This window comes from Chroicocephalus ridibundus, chromosome 9 (assembly GCF_963924245.1).
Source record: "Chroicocephalus ridibundus chromosome 9, bChrRid1.1, whole genome shotgun sequence".
Lineage (NCBI taxonomy): Eukaryota > Metazoa > Chordata > Aves > Charadriiformes > Laridae > Chroicocephalus > Chroicocephalus ridibundus.
The window spans coordinates 14,941,563-14,963,906 of record NC_086292.1 but is presented as its reverse complement, the minus strand read 5'-3'; the positions used below and the strand labels follow the sequence as shown (position 1 = coordinate 14,963,906).

Sequence of the window (22,344 nt, the reverse complement as noted above, 5' to 3'; positions counted from 1 at the left end):
ACCCTTACACTTTCCACAAAAATCAATCACTACAAGAGGGTATAAAACTTTATTTCATTATTGCACCAGAACACAACCAACTGAATACAAAGCTACTGTTCTGCCAGGCTACTGTCCCATCACCACTACTTCAAGGCAGCAGTTCATATCTTTTCTTCTCTAGCTGTGACTTTCCTGGCAACGTTCTCAACAAACACAGTATCCCAAGCAAATCAGATACAGACTAATAGCAAAGGCTTTCCCATCCCCCCCCTTTTTTGTCTTGTTTTTAGTAACTGCAATATTAATAGGAGTCAGACAACACACTGGCAAGAAGTGCATTTTCTTCATTGCTTAAATAATGCATGTGGAGTCAACATGATCACAAAAACAGTTCATAAGCTACTGTACTGGAGCTTCCCTGACTCCACAGCAATTATGTGATTTAGTGAGTCCAACTGGCAGAAAATTAATTAATGTTTTAGCTGCTCAAACAGGCTTTCTGAAGAGCTGGAGATGCCAATTCCAACTGGCCAATGCCAATAATCACAAAGTTATTTTTTCCCCATTACAAGAATCCCTTTGTCTGCTAGAACAAAATTCACAGCCCTACTACTATTTGAAACTTCACAAAAATCAAGCTCACCAAGTACAATTATAAACCAGATCAATGCTGTATTTCATCAGTCAGAAAGGGGTGGTGGGGGTGGAGAAAATAAACCACACTCTGTCAAGAAACCTAGAGTCCAGCCGGATAATTAAAACCCAAGAAAAACTACCTCCAAAAAGCAAAGAAACCATCTACTGTACCTACTACTTCACCATTCTCAATTTGAAGAGAAATATCAAAGTTATGGCAAATGTGCCTTTTAAAAACAGTTTTTAAGATATACTGCATGCTGCATAACCATGAGTTGTTTTCAGATATCAGTTGCCAGTTCAGAATTTGTAGGAGAATTTTGCTATTTTGGTGAAACTTGTTAATCCTATAATTTTCAGTTCTTTTTGGTGACCACATGGTAAATTGGTTATATCAACTTGGAATATTTTCAAGTGCTTACATACATGCTTATATAAGTTTGCTCAGTTAAGCGGAGCTTCAACCAGACATCTGTCTCTTAGACTGAAAAAATGAATTATTTAAGTGCTTTATCTGCAATCAGTTCATTAGCACCTAATTAACACTTGTTTGTTCACACTTCTAAGGTGCATTCTCAACTATTTCTCATGTGCAGTTCCTCCCTTAATGGTAGATTTCTATCAAGGATAAAGCAGCTTGTGGTTGTAGTACATTAGCAGATTATAATAACCCTAAATTCCCAAGAGAGTCACTTCAAATTACCTTGCAAAGAAAGCAATGCTCGCAAAAAAGATACGTATTAGGAAAAGTTTCCAGTATATATTCTTGTAGTCATGTCCGTATTTGATATAATAGAAAAGACTGTTACAGAAGTCTATTTACAAAAGCAGACGGGGTAGTTTCTGAACAACCATTTCTGTAACTCAGCAAAAGCCAAAGAAAATGTGATACATCTTACTAATGTTATTGTTTATTTGCCCAACAGATTTTCATTTGCAAGATTACTTAGTTCATAATACGTAAACCAGAAAGTACAATATGTATAATGCATACTTGTAATAATTTTCACTTACCTGGATCGACTAAAGCTTTATTAAATATTTCTTTAAGTTTTCTGCTCTTCACATTCCTGCCCTGTGCAAGATTACGGTACATCTCATATCCTATTATCATCACACCTCCTTCATCTTGCCAATGCTGGAGCATATAGCTTCTCTCTTGAGGGCGTTTCACAGTTGCTAGTTCACAGACCTTTCAAAGGGGGAAAAACATGCTTGATTTTCTTTTAAAATACCTAAGTATCAGTGTAACTTTTAAATACCTAAGGTGTATTTTATATGAGTAGATTTTTCACATGCTTAAAATGCAATCCTTAGCCTATATTTTGAGTGGTGGAGCTTCCCAATTATGTAAACCGTTCAGTTATTCATTTTTAAGAAGTCTTTTTAAGCCTTATACCTCTAGTTTTTCATCATCTTCTAAACCTTCTTGCCATTTTTCAAACTCATTCAACCAGTTCAAGGCAGTGTTCAGCGGACACACCACCAGAGCTGTCCGAAAATCCAGCTTGTCACACAGCAAGACTGTGTGAAGAAAACTTACTACCTGCAAGAGGAGAAAACAGACAAAATGTCAAATAAGCCACTGAGTATTAAACACTGGGAAAGAAACACGTAAGTACATATTCCCTGTAAAGAAGCTACCAACAAAGTCTTGTTGAAACATTCTTTTTCTGTTTGTTAAACAACTCGCTGCTTAAAATTTAATACACATGTATTTTAAAGTCATACACTCTTGCTCTGTGTTACATGGCTGCATACATCTTTCACATACCGAGACACACGTAGTTTTGAACTGCACCAGACAGCTGAATTATTTCATAAATAAGGAACATTGACATCCTTGACATTTCACCAATCCTTTTCATAAACTAAAAATTTCTATTGGGTCATTTTTAAGTTTTCTCCCAAAAGTCGCCCCAAACATTAAATAAGTTCACCTCTTTGGACTTCATAAATGTATCACATTTCTTGAAAGTGAACTTCAGTCTTAAGTCAATGTTTTCCATGTTTTTTCAACATATTGGCAAATTCTCTCAAAAGAGCTCTGAAGCAGGTTATTGAAATGCTTTCCAAGCATTCACCCTGTAGCCAGACTGGCTATATGTTGCAGATGGTAACACCTCCTTGAGGCTTGGGAAAAAAAACCTTAAAATCTTTTATGTCACTCAGTGTTTCTGCTGGGCTGCCTGTTTTTGAGCAGTAGCAAATAAATATAGGACTAGAAGTAACCTGTAAAAATCCAGGCGCTTAGAAGAGTCGGTGATCCCACCGCAGCTCCAGCTCTCGCAGTAGACTTTTAATGGTGAAGATTGCACTCTAATCCACATAACTGTATGACATCCACAAAGTTCTTTCCAGATCAAATCCTGGTATCTGGCAACTCTGATTTAATACATTGTTCAAAGTAATTTCAAACTGCATGACTACACCTGGAACACTGGGCAACTGCTTTTAGCTGCTGCAATGTGAAAGGAATTACTAGCAGGTTTGCGATCAAGAAAAAAGCATCTCATGTTCAGATGCAAAAGCTCTCCACGAAGACTAATCACAAAAGTCCTACGTCCTGGACAGCCAGCAAGTCCCTAATTGCCTTATTTCCCTGATCCTTTACCCACATTCTTTGCAAGTTTGCAAATCTGCCAAAACTTATCGCGGATTTAGCTCTTTTAAGAGAGAAAAAACAAATGGCACAGAGTACAGTAGAAGGACCAACAAATGACAACATAAGGCAAAAAACAACTACCTAAGGTACAAACGCTGGCCATAAAAACACTTGCTACATATTTGTAACTGTGGCTTTCTTTGATTATCAAGAAGTTACCGCCAAAATGGATGTCATGAACACATCTGGATCACGTACAAAATACCTTCTGCTGTGGAATATTTCATCAAACTAAAGTATATAGTGTATAAAGTATAAGTGTACAAAGTCACCTAGACTGCACTGCTACATTAAAGCACAACAGTTCTGTAAAATACTGCAAATCTCCAGTAAAAGGTGTAATTAACTCCCGAAGAACCATAACACCTAAGCTAGAATTAATCACGTAAAAATATACTCTTCAAATCTGATTTTCAAAGGATGTATGAAAGTGCTCTTCTATAGGATTGCAGATTCTCAAAATATCGTGTGTCAACCCAACTTCCATAAACAAAGCAAAGGTATATACATTGCAGATGGAGTTCTTAAAAGCGTTCTGTCCACATGCTGTGTATCACAACCAAGACTGTAGCTTGCTTTACCTAAGCAGTACATACAGTGAATGGTCACAGTACCTCTGATTATCTACAGCTCTGTGTTACTCAAAAAACCCCACAACCCCATGAAACCCCACAAAATAAAAAAAAAAAAAAACCAACACAAAATCCAAGCTTCCCTTGATTCCCTTGAGCCTGTTCTTTGCAGGGGACCTAAACACTGCGCCAGCCTAAGCATTCCATGACCATACCCTGCAATTCATAGGTCAAGAAAGAAGATTCTCAGGATCAGAAAGTCCTAAATAAAATTTGTCTGAATTAGGTCAGAGGAGAGCAGGATTACGTATTTCTCATGTAACTTCAAGTTTTTGAAGAATCCTGGGTAGTAGTGGTTTAGAGGGAAGACACAAGAATGAGGAAGCCATCTAACCCAGCAATGCATAGCTAATGCTAGCAAAGAATAACAGATACCTCCCCTGTTAGATTCTCTCTGAAGATCTTCTCTTGGAGCCTCTAAAAATAATAATGGAAGACCTCAAGCCAAGCCAAGTCTGCTATCTAGCAGCATCAAGGTGTGCTGACTATGCCAAACACCAACTAGAAGGCACATGTGAGCACGACAGAGAATAAAGCTACTGAGACACCTCATTCCAAACACACAGGTGTCAAAGAACAACTGCTTGTCAACAGGATCTTACAGCATCTTCCTTTCTAAGTGACTAACAAGGTTGTAACACTGGCTGTTGTCACTGGCAGACTACAGCAGTGTCTAGCTATGGTACAAAAAATGTTGAGACATCTTTCACATAGCTTGGAATTCCACTACGTTGATATACTGACCTCTCTACAAATGAGCAGATCTTGAGCCTTCAAGTCAGGTGACAGGGCTTCCCAATCCAATGGGGAAGCTTCTACCACAACTGACCAAGACAGAAGAGGATGGTGAAACGGGATTTCCTCACAGATGCTTTAAGGATCCCATCCTTACTGTAGGAAGAAAATAACCTCTTTGAGAACCATCATCACCATGCTAAAGAGACTGCACTCCAGGCAATGAGTAAAGTGCATCCGTATTTGGAGCCTGTGAAGAAAGAATTTAAAATGAAGTGCTGCACAAGTGCTGGATGATAACGTGATCTAGACTTGCTGGTCACAAACTCACCAGAGCACTGGGCAGATCTCCTGACAAGTGACTTTATAGCTAAGAACCTCTCCCGGCACAGGAAGGCCCTGATTGATCCCGAGTTGAAATCAGTTCTAATAAATTCCAGTGTGTGCAGAAGCTGCAAGTTAGATTTATAATGATTCAGCTCAAGCCAGAGATCAAAAAGATTCGCAGCAGTTCATTTCACTAGCCAGGTGTCCTGATAAAGACAGGGGAGTATCTCCCTCCTCCAGAAATGGGGAAACACAGCATCAGTGAAGGCCAAGGACAGGGAGACCAACGTGGCCCTGCTTTTGCAAGGGCCTTTTCAAGCACAGATGAGGTTGTTACCCTCCTTTCTTCTTCAGGGTTCTCAAAAATTTCCCTTTCTCTTTCCCAGAATCAGAGGGAAACACTCTTCTGTCAAATGACTTCTGCTAAAGGAATTCTTGGGAACAGACCAGGCAGCAGGGCACCAAGACAGGCAACTCGCCCCAGTTCTTTGCTCACAGGATTTGTGGTGATGCTACACGTGGCTAAATGCAAAACCAAAATTTATGAAGACTGACTGATACTTGGAAACAAGCACACACGAGGAATTCAACACTACTGACTACCCTGAAAAGGTGACAGCATGAATACTGAGATGCAGGGAATTCAAGAAAACTGGTTTTGATCCTTTACCTCTTTTGCAGGTCAAGGGCATAAGCTTCTCCTGAGGCCCGCAAAGATTATAAAAGAGGCCCAACAAAAAGAGCCTGTTGCATTGTTTTACAGCAACTGCTTGGGTGATCAGTTTCAGAAGAAACATTTTAAGATGGGGATTGAGCTTCAGATTTTGAAGCCTAATAGACATGGTAAGTTGTTCACTGTGCAACTTTTAATGTGGCAGAAGAGCCACTCATATCAGACCAAGAAATACGTAAATGTTTTTTAAGAAACGCTACAGATTTTTACAAAGCCATCTTCAGCAGTGTAAAGGAGAAGGAACATGTGCTGAAGTGACGATGAAGGCTTCAACCTGAAGATCTCAGGAAGTAAAGAATTGTAAAGCCAAAGAAATGAAATAAAGAAGTGAAAAATGGGTTGAAAGTATGCCCTATAGTTAACTGCCAAGGCAATGAAAGTTTCTGGTCTTAAGAGTTTGTGATGCACAACAACCCAAAAATACCAATGTACATATGGACAATTACTGGAATAGAAAACAAATGCCCCCTGTCCCTCACTCCAGAAGAGTCTTAAGTTCTAGCGTAACATGGTTTATACTAAAACACAAAGCATCTGACTTTAGAGACTAAAAGTCTGGCATTAAGAAACCAAAAGACAAAACAAACAAAAAACCCTGATAAACTTCTACTTTATCAGTGCAACAAATAAATCCAAAAACCAATGAGGGAAAATAAATAATTTAAGGAGCTACACATGAATGAGGAAGACAGTAAAAAAAAACAAAACAAAACAATCTGCTTAAGATTATTAAACTGTCTTAGACACAGGTTCCAGAAGCCTGTCAACTACTATCCGTACTTTGTTGTTATGAGTTGCAAGGGAGCCATCACTAAATATGACCTTTTCACATTAATATTAATGATTACCTAATTCAATTTTAGATATTTTTAAATAAGTGGAGAGAGCACAAGCGTCTATCAGAACTTTCAAAGCTGTGTACTATGAAACACAACTTCTTCCTCAAGATCTCTTACAAAACATTTTCCTCCAGCAACCCTCATCGAGTCACTGCCTAGGAAACAGTTTTACTGTGTTCTGGAAGTCATTAAAATTGGCTTTTGATGGATCAACTTTTGAGAGTAAGCTACAGACAATAAAATAAGACGACTTTTGTTTCTTACCTGTAACGTTTTCCCCAGACCCATACAGTGAGCAAGAATGCATCCAGAACCAGGAGATGTCTTTGTTTTTTTTACAGATTCACAACAGCAATCCCACATGAACTGAACACCTGAAGAAAATAATTGAAAATTTTCTCATTAAACATTCATTCTATTAAAGTTCACCTGCTAAGAGATCAGTGTGATCACTCTAAGATCATGACAACTCTTAGAAAAGCAGTGCTCCGGATAATTATTGATTCATTTCTGTCCAATGTGTTGTATGTGGGATGATCTTTGTCTTGAACTTAATTGTATTCAGTTTTCACTGAAGATGTGGCATCTGGGCTAGAAAACATTCCTGTGCAGACTGCAGATGATGCAATCTTGAGAACAGGCAGAAAAGAGGAGACAAACCAAAAAGCGGCACGGATTTCATGGAAAGAGTAAAATGATCTTGGTAAACTAGTAAAATTATCTGAAACCAACTAGAAGAAATTCTGCCAAGACAGATTAGATGTGAAGTTCTATGCTTAAAGAGGAAAAAAATAAAGTAAGAACTGTGAGAGCTGAAAAAGGAAAGGAAATATATGCTACCCAACAAAACACATTAACAACATGAGGGTCTGCTGGGTGATTTTTTTGTTCTTTGCAATGTACTTATTGGTGAGTTGTATTCTACTATGCTATACTCAGCACAGAGGGAGGCTTCAGCTTAAGCGCTGTGACTGGTTCAGGGCACCTCCCTTTAAGAGTTGAAGCAAGTCCAGAAGTTTTTTACTAAAATGGAAAGGCTATAATTATGAACTTTGAGGCAAATTTAAAATAACAGAATGAGCTGTGAAGAAAATTATGATTGGTTATTGTCCCTTTTCTGCTTCACTAGAAACTGAGTATGGAAAGAAGCTGCTTGATTTGCAGTCACATGAGGTATCAGAAAAAAACCTGTTGAGAAAGCCAGGAAAATACTAGGAGATTTTAAAATCTTCGCTGAAAACTGTACAAAGTGAATATACTAATTCCTCAACAGAATGGGTAAACATATATTTGATTCTGTCTCAGTGTGGAGAATTAGACGATTCTGAGGACGCTTCCAACTTTGCATTTCTAAGGTTCTTTGCTTGTAAAATAGAACTATGCATTGCTGATCTCATTTACTTTTGTTCAGATGTCCCAAAAATAAAGCATTAAGCCTTATTATGGCATTTGCTTGCTAAGGAGTTTTTCTTACGATTCTAGTTCAGGTTGCATAAGGTGGCGTGCCAGTGGAGGCGAAAAAAATTAAAATTCTCTTTCCTTACCATCTACTTGGTGTGGTTTCAGTCTGGTAACGATACTCCTGTGAACCTGCACTAATGGTTCTTTGGTTTCCTCATCTTCATCTAAAACCAGCTTAGTTGTAATGGGGCACTTCAGAGGTGAAGCATCTTCTATCTCTATCACCTATAAGCAGAAACAGGGCATCATAGGAATACTTCACACGGGAATAACACCAAGCATTTGACAGACACTAGCTTTAGCAAAACTGGATAATAATTTATTTAGTAAAGACAAACCTTAAATTCTTTACTATGCATCACAGCTTACTTGGGGAGAGTACTCTTCCCCATGGAAAGTGAAGCAGCAGGCAACTGAAATGGCTTCCTGAAGATCTCAGTAGTCTTAAATAAAACTTACCAGTGTTATCCTGCAGGAAACTACAAATAAAACCTGTGGCTTACAAGGCTACATATAACTACTTTTAAAATTACATTTCAAATTAAGTTGAGATAGAAATATGTCATCTTCATCAACAATTCAACTTCCTAGCATTTTGCAAAGAAAACAGAACATACCTCTCTCAATTTCTCTCTCTCCCGTTCTCTTTCTGCTATACGTTTTCTTCTTTCTTCTTCTTCTTTAAGTGCATTTTGTGTTTCTGTTCTAAGCTTATCATCTTTAATAATCTTCCTTATTTTCTTCCTGCCTTTTCCAGGAGATTTTGAATCATCATTGTCCTCGTCCTCAGAATTACTCTATTACAAATTAAATAAAGTATTAGAAAGAAAATTATAGCACAGACCATCAAGTCCTTCATTTTTAGACAAGCTCCCAAAAATGTTTATATACACAGGTGGAGTTTAGCTCATAAGCAAAAAAATGCTTTTCTCGTTAAAAACAAGTTAGACAGCATGACAAAAGTGCCACATTAACTAGAATGTATTCTGAGATATTAAAGATAAGCCCAACTGTGCAAAGGCAGTACTAAAGGTACAGTTATCATTTGATAGTAAATGATAACTATTAATAAAGAACTGTTTTTCTGTTCTAGTGGCGCCAGATCAGATCAGCTATCACCTACTCCACCATAGGAAAAGAAACAGTAATACTAGGAAAGCCTTAATCTGTGTCAGGTTCTACATTTAGTTTAAAAATTCCATTTACTTAAAAGATATAATGCATCTTTATCAAGATCTAGATAGGAAATGCTTTTAGTTAAACACAATGTTTTTTTCTCCATAATGGTGCCATTTTGCAAATTTTAGCGCTGAATTAACATTCAGAAGAGTTGTGATTTTTTACTGTATTTTGTACAGAGCTGTTTGAGATACCCAAGTCTGTAAGCAGTTGGCAGAAGAGACAGGAACTCCTTTTCCCATTTATTAATTCAAAACACAATATAGTACCTTATTGTTGTTCTCACTTGAAGAATCCTCTTGAACCTTTATACGCCTTCGTTTCTTTTTCTGTTTGTAACTGCGCTGGTTTTCTTCCACCTCGGCTTTCTTGGCAGATCTATAAAAAAATTTTTAAAAGGCAGTATTATTGATTAACAATAATAATTCATTGCCTCACTGAAAAACAGTGATTAAAAAAGTAGATGAAATACATTGCTAATAAACAGAATATGTATTCCTTTTATGCAATCAGGGGTTTACTTCCAAATTCTTTCTTCCCCCTCAACTCACTGGACACGCATAGCAACAGTCTATTCCAGACAACCCTGAAGAATCTCAGAATTGTTAAGTATCCTTTTTCTATTGCAACCCACTATTCCTCAATTGACATTGAAATATTTGGCATAAAAATATTCATTTTTTGTTAATCTTTTTTCGTACTGGCTCATCAAATTGCTGTGTACCACATACTGTGGTACAAATTCAAAATTCTCACATTTGCAGCAAAGTTAATTAGGAGATACGAAATGATAGACAAGTATCATAAAAGGTTTTAAGGACTGATCCAAAGTCTTTAACTTTTACCATCTGTCTGAACTGCACTATTAAAACCCAAAAACCAAACACAAGGTAAGCACAGTTGAATTTTATTTATACCTTGTTCTTGGACGCTGGTCATCTTCAGATTCACTGACTTCTTCACTAACTGCAGATTCATGAAACTCAGAGTCATTTGAATCATCGCTGCTCACTTTAAAAATAAAAGTATGCTTTAATGTTGAATATAATTGCAAAGTTAGCAACATTCCCTATCTTCTAATTATACAACAAACTGTTTAAGATCAACCAGCACCGTAATAGTTCATTTCAGACAGTATAGGACCATTAAACATACTAATAAGAAGCAACAGGAATATATGGGTTACAGAGCAGAAAAGCTTAACATCTAAGCGCTAGCTGAGTCCTGATAGATGGCGTACTATGCCAGTAAGACTTGAGGTCTTTATGCAGAATACACCTAAATATAGTTTACAAGCAAGTGACAGAAAGCATTATATTAGGAAGTGTCACATTTCAAAGACAGTGGATGTGGAGGAGGGAACAAAATGGGGAACAGTACAGAATTTCAGAGAACAGAGATTTTTAAACAGAAGCTTTTGTTTCATATGTTTTAGATGAATCATACTTCGCAATTCATGCAAACAACCCTTACTTACTAACACATGCAATTATATTACTGCATTTATGGCTTGAGGTTTCTTCAGGTAATGCAAGTTTAAAACTGACTCAAAAGACAATTAAAAATACACCTAAACTAGCAGCATTAGGTAATACTTCCCTAACTACTTTTGGGAGCCATCACTGGCATTTATAGGTAGTTAAGACCAGCATGCCATTCAGCACCCTTGTAATTTCAGTTTGACCTTGAACACAGTGGAAAGGTTAACTGCTTTATGAATAACAAAGCATAAAACAAGGGCATAAAACAAGGATTGTTTTACATACGTAGGGAAACGTAGTATTAATAACATAGGGCTAAAAAATGGCAAGCTGAAATAAAGTATATTGTTCTACTTGAGACTAGGGAACTTAAAAAGACACTGAAGAATGCTGAGAATTAGTCTGGCTGCACCTTATTTGCACATTGCCACTGTAATTTGCAATTACTTTTCTTGAAAGAAACGTTGCTGGTAGAGTTATAATTCTGCAGGGGAGGAAAAGCACGAATACACATTCAGATAAAAATAAGTGTTTTCATGAAGGAAAACGAAAAACGAATTGCACTGCACTTTTTTTGTGTGGGGAACACGGCAAAAGGCATCTAGCATTAGTGCAACACTAGGACCAGGGAAATACTGTGCACCCTTGCTGCCACAGGCCAGGAAACACTATCGTCTACACGGCCCAGGGTGGCAGCGAGCACTCGTCATTACTATCGCCCTCCTCCTCTGCTCAAAACAATTACAAGCAAGGGGCTGGCTGGTCCTTTGTTCCTGCATGCAACAATGAAAATGAAAAATCCAAGTCAAGCATCATTTCGTAGTGCCATCTGGTGTTCAACTGAAGTTTGCAACATTTAAATCCTAGGATGGAGAAATTTCTGATGCACAAAGGCCTACTAACGGTCCAAGTTAAAGAGAGAAATTACACAAAGGACAAGACTGATTTTCACAAATTAGACATACTGGTCTTGCCTCTGTTATTTAAGATCAACATTCTAAGACTCAACAAGATTAGATCAAATCTCCACTATAACATGCTCTGGATTTATGTTACAGAAGCAAGCACTTTTTGTGACAAAAAATGTTTGGATTATGTACCTTTCCTTCTACTTCTGCGCTTGCCTTCTTTTTTCTCTTTTGGTTTCACCTTTTTTTCTTCACCAGATTCTCCGTCACTCACTGTCAGCTTGTGCCTCAGCAGTCTGTGCCTGTATCTAGGCTTCTTTGATTCTTCTTCCTCTGAATCCGATTCAGAATTATCTTCCTTTTCATTTTCTTCTGTCAGAGATAAGAGGCAGTACAACATGCACACTGGTCATCTTTTTCTTACTTAGATTTGGCAAGAATTAAAATATGAATTAATTTAGGCTAAATTCTGTCCTTTTCCAGCATACCATTGTTCCCTCAAATTTTAAGTATTTTACACTGCCTGAACTCTTGGAATGTCTCTTCAATGACTGTGTACGTTAGTCAGGTCTCTCCCATGCATGTGCACGTCTTACTTTTCCGTATAGATTATTCCTCACAAAGCCCTTGGACTTCTGAATTGGTTAAAAAAACCCAACAGACTATTAACAAAAAGATCCACTGAAAGAAGAGTAAAAGAGATAATCCTCATGTCATGTACACTGGCCTCTATTTGGCAACTACCTATCAACATCAATGATACTGTTTTGTTGAAAACTGAAGAAACTTTAGTAATTATAATTTTCCCAAGTGATCTTTGAAATTATGACAGGGGCTACAGCACCGCTTTTTCCCAGATGCCTTTTGGTGCTCACCATCATCTCCCGTGTTTTCATTTTGCTTTCCAGTTTTCTTTTTTCCTTCATCCGATTCATCATCTGAAGATGCATCCTCATCAGAGGAAAGATTGGCTTTGATTTCTTCTAAAAGCATTTTCTTGGCAATTCTTTGAAGTAAAACAGAAAGAACTATTTATTCCATTGTTCAAGTAAATCCATGAACGATAAGTGTAATCCTATACCATTCAGAACTTCAAAAAATTGGTTGAAAGCTGAACAAAAAAAAGATACATGATGAAAAGTCGTTGTGGTAAGACAGGATATATCAGCAAAAATCTTATGTTAAATGTAACGTGTTAACTCGCTTTTAAGAAAGCAAATCTGTATAATGCTTCTTCAAAAAGAAGTTTCATGCTTTACAGCAAGACTGAAGATAGCTATAAAACATACAAACTTAAACATTTCCTTTTATTCATACTCTATTTGGATGGACTCTTGTCAGTTCTGGGACAGGCACCTATATGAACTAACTGTAACAAGAATGAGAAGATGCTGCAGACCAAATCCTAATACTCAAATCACTCCCACCCAAAATGGTTATTGTGCTTACTTGATTTAAATCAATGAGATTAATTTCTTGAGGCACTGAATCTACTTGACTAGCGTATATGTAAACAGTAATAGTTTTAAAAACAGTGTATCACTGAACACATGTTTTAAACAAGGAGAAAAATTATTGCAAATTCATTAACTCACAGGTTAAAAAAAAAAAGAATGTATTACCCTACCTCTACATAGCTTGCCTTCAAAGGTGTTACCATTCTAATTGCCTGGGCCCCCACCCTACTGCAAAAAGAGACGCTGTAGTAACTGAAGCAACTCATGATGTCTCAAGATGAACTGATATGAAGCGCCTTGGGAAAAAGACACACACTGAATCCCTCATTTAACTACAAGAACTTGCCCTATAGCAACTACAGCAAAAAAATGTATGTGTACATACATATACACACAAAAGTTTTATCAAACATTAGGGGACCCGAACTTCAAAGAAAAATTACAAACTTATTTCCTGTTCCCCAAACTGTTTGCTCAGCTCCTCACAGTTGATTTCAGAACAAGAATGTTTTCAGCTAACATACAAAAAAGTTACCATGGAAAAGCGATTTCTTTACATGCTCTTGCAACATAAAAGAAAAAATCTTGTATGAATCTATCCAAGGCAAAATATAAAATGATAAGTCAAAAGCATAGGAAAATAGTGGACTTATCTGAGAACTCGTACTTCCAGGTGGAAAAAAAAAACCTGAAAGAATGAAACCAGGCATTCCTCATATAAATATCAGAAATATTATAGTTTTCATTCCATGGTCATCAATTTTAAATGAATTTTTTTTTCCTAGGTCAAATCTAGTCTGTCTTGCCTTTCAGGAGAATTAATGGATACTGTATGCACATAGTTCAGAAAGGGAAAGCTTTTATACCAGCCAAAACAAACCATAGTTCAAAAACCATGAAACTAAACCACAATCTAGGCTTCACTTGGAAATGACAGAGGAACAGCGATCTCTTACGTACTGCTTCTTATACATTAAAAAATTGTTACTTTTACACAGCACTATAAAACAGGTTTTAAAGAATCTGTATTTCATTTGTCAGCATGTAATATGTCCCTAAAACAAAGGAGCTTTTCAAAGGGAATTTTCCCAAGGTAACTTTCCTAACACTTTGTACAGTATTTTCTGAGTGGTAGCAAATTTTCCAAGAAGATTCTAATGCTAATGAATATTCAGTTATTATTAAGTGATGGAATCAAAATGGTTTAATAAATATTTAAGATTTTTCAGTGAGTCAATGCCTATCCATCGGCATTCAAAACACCCTCCCTGAGAAATGGCTTATGAAGAAATAGCTGTTTAAAATTTTAAAAATGCAGAACACTCAGTAAGCTTTAATTCCATGTATACCACCAGATCACAGTGTGAACCCAATGAAAACTTACTAAAGTTCATAAATAAGTAACATCCTCTTCCAAATGTTTTTTTTGCATTAGGTCCGTGCACAGGATTTGGAAAAGGGACTTAGTTTGGTGGTGGTTTGGTTTTTTTTGTTAAAACCCACCACATCATGTATAATAGCAACAGGAATAAATAACTCCTTATAAAAAAAAAATTAAGACTATATTTCTTCCATCTCTTAATGGTCAGAAGAACTTTTTCTTCAAAATGAAACTGCTTGGAATATCACAGGTTGGTGTCTCTTTAAAAGCTTTCAACATGAGCTATTAACCTTCTGTCATTCTGTGTAATCCTACTCCAGGAAATGCAGACAACAGCAGTTTGGCTACTTTTCTTGTTTAAAAAAAAAAAGACAATATCATCACCAAAGTTTTGCTTTGGAGGAGAAAAAGAAGCAGAAAAACTAAAAAGAACTGCAAAATTTTAAAATTCAGTCCCAAAACTACAGCCTAGTAATACTGCCTTTGACTTATTTTGGATTGTCCTCGACTGCATTAGCAAAGTTAACACAACTTGTGGATAACAATACTTACCTTTCATACCTTTAAAAAATTATTTATATATTTTGAAACAAAAAGGTTGACTTTGGTTCTTAATCAAAGACGACATATGTTTTTATTTGTTCTTTTAGGAAATATTTTTATAGGGGGAGGGAAAAAATAAAAAAGCAAATGCATCATTCACCTAAAAATACCATGCACAAAATCTACTCTCCATAAACAGAAGATGTTGTTATCTTCCTACTCATCATCATCATAACCACCAACCACATTGGGTAAACTTAACTAGTTTCTAATTAATTATTTATAATAATATTGATTAATAAGTTATTGCTTTTATACTCTGAGACAGTAAATGAGACATTTTTTAGCTATGATAAAGATTCAGCCACTTTGAATCAAACTGTTCAGTGAAGAAAGCTACATTCTCTTCAATGCGTTCTACTGGTACTATGTCAGGCTGAAAATTTAAGACACTGTTGAGACGATCAGAATTAAGGTTCCTATTTTTAATATAACTACATATCTGATAGGAATTAAAAGCGTAAGCAATATTAGAACCAAACAGATTAAGCCTTGTAAACGCATCTAACAATGACTGATACAACAAATGGCTTATATGAATTGGAATAAATTGAGTACTGGACTCTTAAAAATGGTTTTAAATTAAATTAAATGTGGTTCAGGATAACACATCACATTTCTATTTTGAGATATAAAACCATTTAAAGTGACGAAGTTTCTAAACTAAGAAACTTCTTATGCTAGCTTTAACATTTTAATATTTGCATTAACATCAAACTGCAAGTACCAAGAAAAAGAAGCTATGATAGTGCGAAAACTCCCCTGCTCACAGTCCTCCAGAGAAACCCATGAAAATCAAGATCCTGTAGTATTTACTTGGGTTAAGGACATAAAAGATATTCTTGGCCAACCAGATTTAATAGCTGAACACTCTAAACAAATTTAAGTAAGAAGCACAGAGTATGACCCCCAGCACATACCCCGGTATGACAGCATGACCCCCAGTACAGGACTTCAGGTAGTAAAAGAAAAAAAAAAAACCCAACAACCGAACAAAAAGCCCCTGCATTTCATTCACTTCTGCCACTGATCTGCTGTGACCCTGAGCATGTCATGTTGCCTCACCTCGCTCCATCTTATCTAAACACATCGCGAGATTTGTATAAACGACATTTTCCCAACATGTATTTATACAGTGCCTTACAGAATGGGACTGTAATCTCAACCAGGACATATAAAACCAACTCTAGAATAAAACAACAACACATGTATGTATGTATAATTTCATATAAATCAGGATTTAAATATATTTCACCTTTGTCAGAATGACACCGACAATACACATTTATAAATAATGAACTGGTTACTATGTATTCTTACTTACACTGAAAGAAAACATTTTTTAAAAAGGGGCAAACTGGAAGTTACCCAGGAGTTGCTTGTTCACAGTACAGGACTACTTTAAATGATCCTTCAGACATTTCAGCAAAACAGGAATAGTAGGTGCAGCCTCTCGTGGAGTCAAGTTCACACGACAATTTGTACCATTCTCGTTCATGAATTTTAGACTGCCAATATGATGGACTCATTCATAGATTGTCAAAGATCTTGTTGAGACAATGCTACCACTGTAAAAGTGTTTTTTCTTCTTAAAAAGTCATTAATTTTAAGTATTAGTTAATTATCATGACGTATTACTACCAATTAGATTGTACCAACTCACACGTAGTGTTCATAAATACCTACTAATTACACGTAGAAATAAGGTTGCCCAAAACAAGCCTTTGGGGCCATGGGAAGGGGACGTTTTTATGTGGCTAATAAAAGCCACTATTCTTTCAGCTAGAGCACTACTGAATTAAGTGGGCCTTTGGTATACTACTACAAAAATTTAGAACCATTTAAAACATAAGAGATGAATATTTGGACGAAGTGTCACACGTTTGTTTGGTTTTTTTAAAAAAAAGGTAGTAAAAACTGCCAAACACCTTGCTCTAAATACTGTACTGTCTTTGTTGAAACAGTCTGATTTTCAAGCTGTCAGAGTTGTATTAAATTAAATGCTTGGACAAGAAAAACGTTTTACAAAAATTTATTGCAACCATCAAATACTTAAAGGCATTCTGCATTCAATACACTATTAACTTCTTAATAAACAAAACTACTGCAAATATATTAAACAGTACCATTTAAAAGATCAGAAGGACCAATAATAGATATTTACACAACATAAGATGAAAGCATACAGCACTCTACGTCATATTATGATCCACTTGGATATTGCATTTTGGCAAAGATGACTTCAAGACTATTAAAATTCATGTCATGCACATCCAAAGGTATGCAAATAACAGAACATCTAAACTAGAGACTTGTGAACATGAAGAGTTCCCACACTACAAATACCCTGTAGGTACTACGTACCCTCTTTGGCCTGGAAGAAAATAGGCAACTTATCTGAATAGTAGGTAAACTATTTAAACACTTTGTGTTGAGTAAACAGAAGAACAAGATTTTAAATTCTTGAAGTTTTTTCCATCTCTTTACATTTTATATATCTGATTTTGGTGCCGAGTACAACACGTGATGAATGTAAAATTAGACTGCAATTACCAGTTAACATGTCTGAAGGTTGACAAAACTGTTTATTGACAAAGTATCTCCCCATCTCAAATATATATTCAAAATATTCCCTAATAAAAATTTAAACAAAGATTCAGCTTAGAAATGAAGTACAGAAACTGATTTTTAAACCTCAAATTCATATTACTAATTTGTTTGTTATCAATTGGGTTAACTCATTTCCCAATATAGCTCTTAAACTAATAATTAATATCTGTCAGTAACATTTGTATGATAAACACTGAACTTTGACAGAAGTGGATTGGCTTAGTTATCAACCAGAAACACTTAAACAAACAAAAAAGAAAAAAATCAAAACAGGACTGAAATTAAAGCATCATTTTAAAAAAAAAAGTCTTGTATTACCAATGTTTATGTGTTCTGCTTATGACCCCATGCTGTCAAGTCCCTAAAGAGCATCTTTCTTTAAAAGCTGAATTATTCGATTAAATTTGATGACTGAAAACAAACAAGAACTACATCAGCAGCAACATTTTGATGCCAAACTGAGGTCCGTAAAGGATATAAAACAGTGTTTTTAAAATTCACTTCAGCCACAGATCAAAACATACAACTCTGTGAAACAAAGATACGGTATTCTAAACTAGTAAGGCTCAGAAGCAGAAAAGGATGCCATCAGCAACTGTGCAAAGCTGTGAAGCTGGTCCCATACATGCTATATGGCAGAAAAAAAATCAGTTTCTGAAATACTATATGAAAATTTGTTGAACAACTCTTTAGTCTAACTACAATAACTTCCAAAAAAAAGAAACTGTGGCTCGTAATTGAGCAATACTTCATGTTGTGCATTCGCTCATTAGTAAATGAAGCTTTAACATTTTCTAGCCAGGCTAATTTTGATAACTACAGTAGTACTAGTAAAATATGACATGTCTTAACTAACTATATCTTACATAGATTCATTTTTATTGAACTTAAAACTGAAGCAATACATATAAGCCACAATTCTGAAGATATCTACGCAGACTTAAAATTTATATGTATAATTAGTCTCTCTGATACCAGTTAAGCCTATGCACAGTGCTTGTAGAATCAGGGCCTTAACTATCACATTAGACACTTCAGTATTCTTTAGTGGATTAAAACTCAATTTAATTAACAGCTGAAAAATATCTAATACTGATTTCTCCACATTTACGTTTTCTCTTTATTGAGAAAATGTTTTTCAATTAAAAAGACAAATTATGTAACAATAATAACCAAGTTCAATCTGAAAATAATTTAGCACTGCATTTTGCACAGATGCAAAGTTTTACCTTCTATTGATATAACTAGCTGAAATTCACATTTATCAGAAGTAAGCTTTTACCTGTCTGAATTAAATATTTGTCACAAACCTCATACTTCCAATGAGAACATAAAATGGACAGTGCTGCAGTGCATTTATAACACACCCTACGCAAGGTGTGTTAGATAACTAAATAACTTTCTTTGCATTTCTGGATTTTGGCCTCTGTTTTCTGGCCCCTTGTTCAAACTTGCGGGAAGCCCGTGAGTGAGTCTTTACAAGGCAGGCAGTCGTGGTTTTTACAACCTGCTTGCTCTTCCGTTGTGCCGGTTTGCGCCCACGCCTAGGGTGTGTTATAATCTTTTTTAAGTCCTTATGGATGGTATCATACCTATTCTCAGGATCGTCATCATCATCATCTTCCTCCTCCTCCATTGGAACAGCCCTTGATTTAGTCTCTCCCTCATCTCCTGGGGGAGGAAGGGGAAACAAAAAAACAGGCAACATGAACATTTAATACATGTGAAATCAGCAGTAAACACCACCACCACCACTTTTCTACTAGCAAACAAAAAAGCCAGTTACCTATCTTGACATATAATTATTTTTATTAATAAAAGCATCTTGCAGTACTCCTATCCATAGTATGCTTGCTACTACACATAATTCGCAATTCCTTCCTTATTACATACCGTGAGATCTGGATTTTTACACCAAAACAAACAGAGACTGGAGTAGTCCATCTAGGACTCAGAAATTAAGTTTCCCAAGAAGTGTAAACTGAAAAGAAGGCTGAAACAAATATACTGCAGAATCACTTCCCAACTTATGAGTTACCCCGCTGCCATTAGTGAGTGCTCAAGAACAGTAATCCCTGCCTATTTTTGCTTTCAGAGTATCCAATACAACGCATGTACATTTGTTGCGCATGTGTCAAGACTTCTGTTTTGAAAACTACCTGTGCTATCCTTACTGAAAATATCAAAATTCATCTGCACCATGTAGATACTGTCTCATACGGAAAGGACATCGAAACCAACAGCATGCCACACGTACAAGAGAGAAGAGCGCAGTATGATACCTGCCTTTTAAACTCCTCTGCGCTCTCCTGGCTGAACTGAGAGGAATTCACATTATTTCTAGCACACTCCCAGGCCTTTCCCCTTTCTTTGCTCTCCTTCTTCTAACTCGCGTATAAATCAGTATAATCTGCTAGATAGTAAAATTAAGCTTAGGAAAAAAGACCTCAAAATCCTAATGTGCTGAGATCCCCATATTCATGATTTCTACTGTTCATTTTCTACCTGTGGGGAGTGGACTACAACTAGGCTGCAAAAGGCACTATATGTTGTTTTAACATACGCTTGTCCTGGAATTGCCGCTCATCAGATGCCTGACAGGACTGTGTAAGAGGCGATCACAGAAAGCTCCTCACCCTTGGGCTTAGATAAACAGAAGTATCCTGTTGGTTAAGGCAAACTCTAAGTCCCATTCAATGATCAACCTACACAGCTTGTTCAGAGACAGAAAAGACTCTTGTTTATCCACCTATTAAGTCAAAAGCAAACTGAAGAGAAAGGGCAAGTCGGCCTCCTCTTAAAATAATGTAACAAAGGCAGATTCTCATAGAACCATATAATAACTAATGTTGGAAGGGACCTTTGGATATAATCTACTCCACCTCCACCCTCAAAGCAGAGCCAACTCAAAAGTAAGCTCAGCTTTCTCAGGCCCTTGGTCAGTCAAGTTTTGAGTATTTCCAAAGACAGGGATTCCAAAATTTGACAGGGCAACCAGCTTCAGGCTTTGACCATTCTCATTGTAAAGAATTTTTTTCCTAATATCTAATCAGAGTTTTTGTTGCCAAAACTTGTATCCACAGCCTCACATCCTTTCATCATTCATCTGCCCCAGCCTTCTCTATAAGTACCCATTAGGTGATTAGAAGACAACAATTAAGACACCCCCGTTTTAGTATTCTCTTCTACAGGCTAAACCAACCCACTTCTCTCTCAGTCTAACTCTACTGTCAATCATGCCACATCATCATCTCATTTTTTCAATTTGTACACTATTATCCATCTCTCCCATCCAACCATTATCCAATCTTTCCACTTGTGACTTGCAAATAAAACCATCACTGCCACTGCCTCAGACACCTTCTTGATGTATTACAACCAACTTTTTTCTCCTAGGCCATTTCAATACCAAGTCTATGAACATACACTGGACATAAGCAATTTTATTTTTAAAATATATTTCTTTGAAGGTCCAGTGACACTGAGAATTATTGCATATGGGTTACACTCACTGCATATCATCAATTATTTATGGGGAGTGTTTTAACAGCCATGGCAACTACCACATGCAAGACACTAGTTCATTACTATATAAAATGTTCATTATTTGTTATCTCCCCCAGCAGTGGCATCACTGAGGAAAACACTGTTTTGGCAGCAAGGGCAGGAAAAGCCCTAAAACTCCCAGTATTACATGCAGAGACACAACTGATTTCAGCAGAGGACCTTGAAAGGCCAAAGCAGCACAGCACCTGTGAAAAGCAACCTTTGCACCTGCAGAGATTAGTAACTCTCTGGGAACTAAACTACAGAAAAACTTAGGGAAGAAGTGCGTCAGCATCAAGTTGATAGGAAAAAAGAGGAACATTATGTTTAATTTAAAATCCAGGTGGTTTGGGGGGGGGTTTTGTTTTGTTTGTTTTTTGTGGCTTTTTTGTGTGTGGTTGGTTTTTGTTTCGTTTTGTTTTTTAAGAAATCACAGATATCAATCATCTCATTTTGCACTTAGTGTCTGCCTAAAAGGGCTTTTCGGGAAAGCCAAAATGCAACTATGTCCCTTCTGCTATCTTCATAAACATATTGCTATTTTATTTATTTGTGAATAAAATGATTTTATTCATTTTTTGTTTAGTTGCAGCTTTGCAAACTACTGTATCCGAGCCAACAGTTACGGTGCAGTCAATGTACAGAAAGTTCTATGAAACATCATTAGAAGCAAACAAATAGGAAACAATTTACCTGTTACAGCAAATAGATTTCATTTTTTCTAGTTGAAAATCCATTTATTAAAAATGTGTACTGTCCATGTAATGTGAGAACTACTGTCCCTTTTAAAGTTCTTTAAGACCAAGTGTTCAAATTCAGCAGTTCTGAATTTCTTTCTAATTTCCTAAAGATATAAGACACTGATGAGGTAGTTCTATCTTGGCAAGAAAAATAATTATTACTATTAAACCTGCTACAAATACAATAAGCAGTGACAGATTTCTGTTAACTGACACCAGCTGCTCTAAAGCTCATAAGTCTCATAAGGCACAAGGATCTTGAGGCACTTGATTTTTAAATTGTATACTACAATGCCACAAGTCTTCAGAGTCATCCCTAGTGCATAACAACAAGCTAACGAATTTGAGATCACTACATGCCTACTGCTTAAAACCAGCTTCTGCTAAATAGTGCCTGGGCAGCCAAAAGAGGAACAGGCTTTTGAAAGC

The 22,344-nt window shown here is 36.4% G+C and overlaps 1 protein-coding gene across 4 annotated transcripts in view; it reads right to left on the bottom strand.

Annotated features, from left to right (window-relative positions):
- ATRX (ATRX chromatin remodeler) overlaps positions 1-22,344 on the bottom strand; it is an 84,590-nt gene that overhangs the window by 31,510 nt on the left and 30,736 nt on the right. For 3 of the 4 annotated variants that reach the window (XM_063345405.1, XM_063345407.1, XM_063345408.1), the window contains 10 exons: positions 19,222-19,300; positions 12,454-12,584; positions 11,771-11,950; positions 10,107-10,200; positions 9,459-9,567; positions 8,628-8,807; positions 8,094-8,235; positions 6,814-6,923; positions 2,018-2,164; positions 1,633-1,810 (listed from right to left, as the gene is read on the bottom strand). In XM_063345405.1, coding sequence (XP_063201475.1) covers positions 1,633-1,810; positions 2,018-2,164; positions 6,814-6,923; positions 8,094-8,235; positions 8,628-8,807; positions 9,459-9,567; positions 10,107-10,200; positions 11,771-11,950; positions 12,454-12,584; positions 19,222-19,300 — 1,350 coding nt within the window. The remainder of the gene's footprint in view (positions 1-1,632; positions 1,811-2,017; positions 2,165-6,813; positions 6,924-8,093; positions 8,236-8,627; positions 8,808-9,458; positions 9,568-10,106; positions 10,201-11,770; positions 11,951-12,453; positions 12,585-19,221; positions 19,301-22,344) is intronic. The other variant, XM_063345406.1, reaches the window with a different exon arrangement.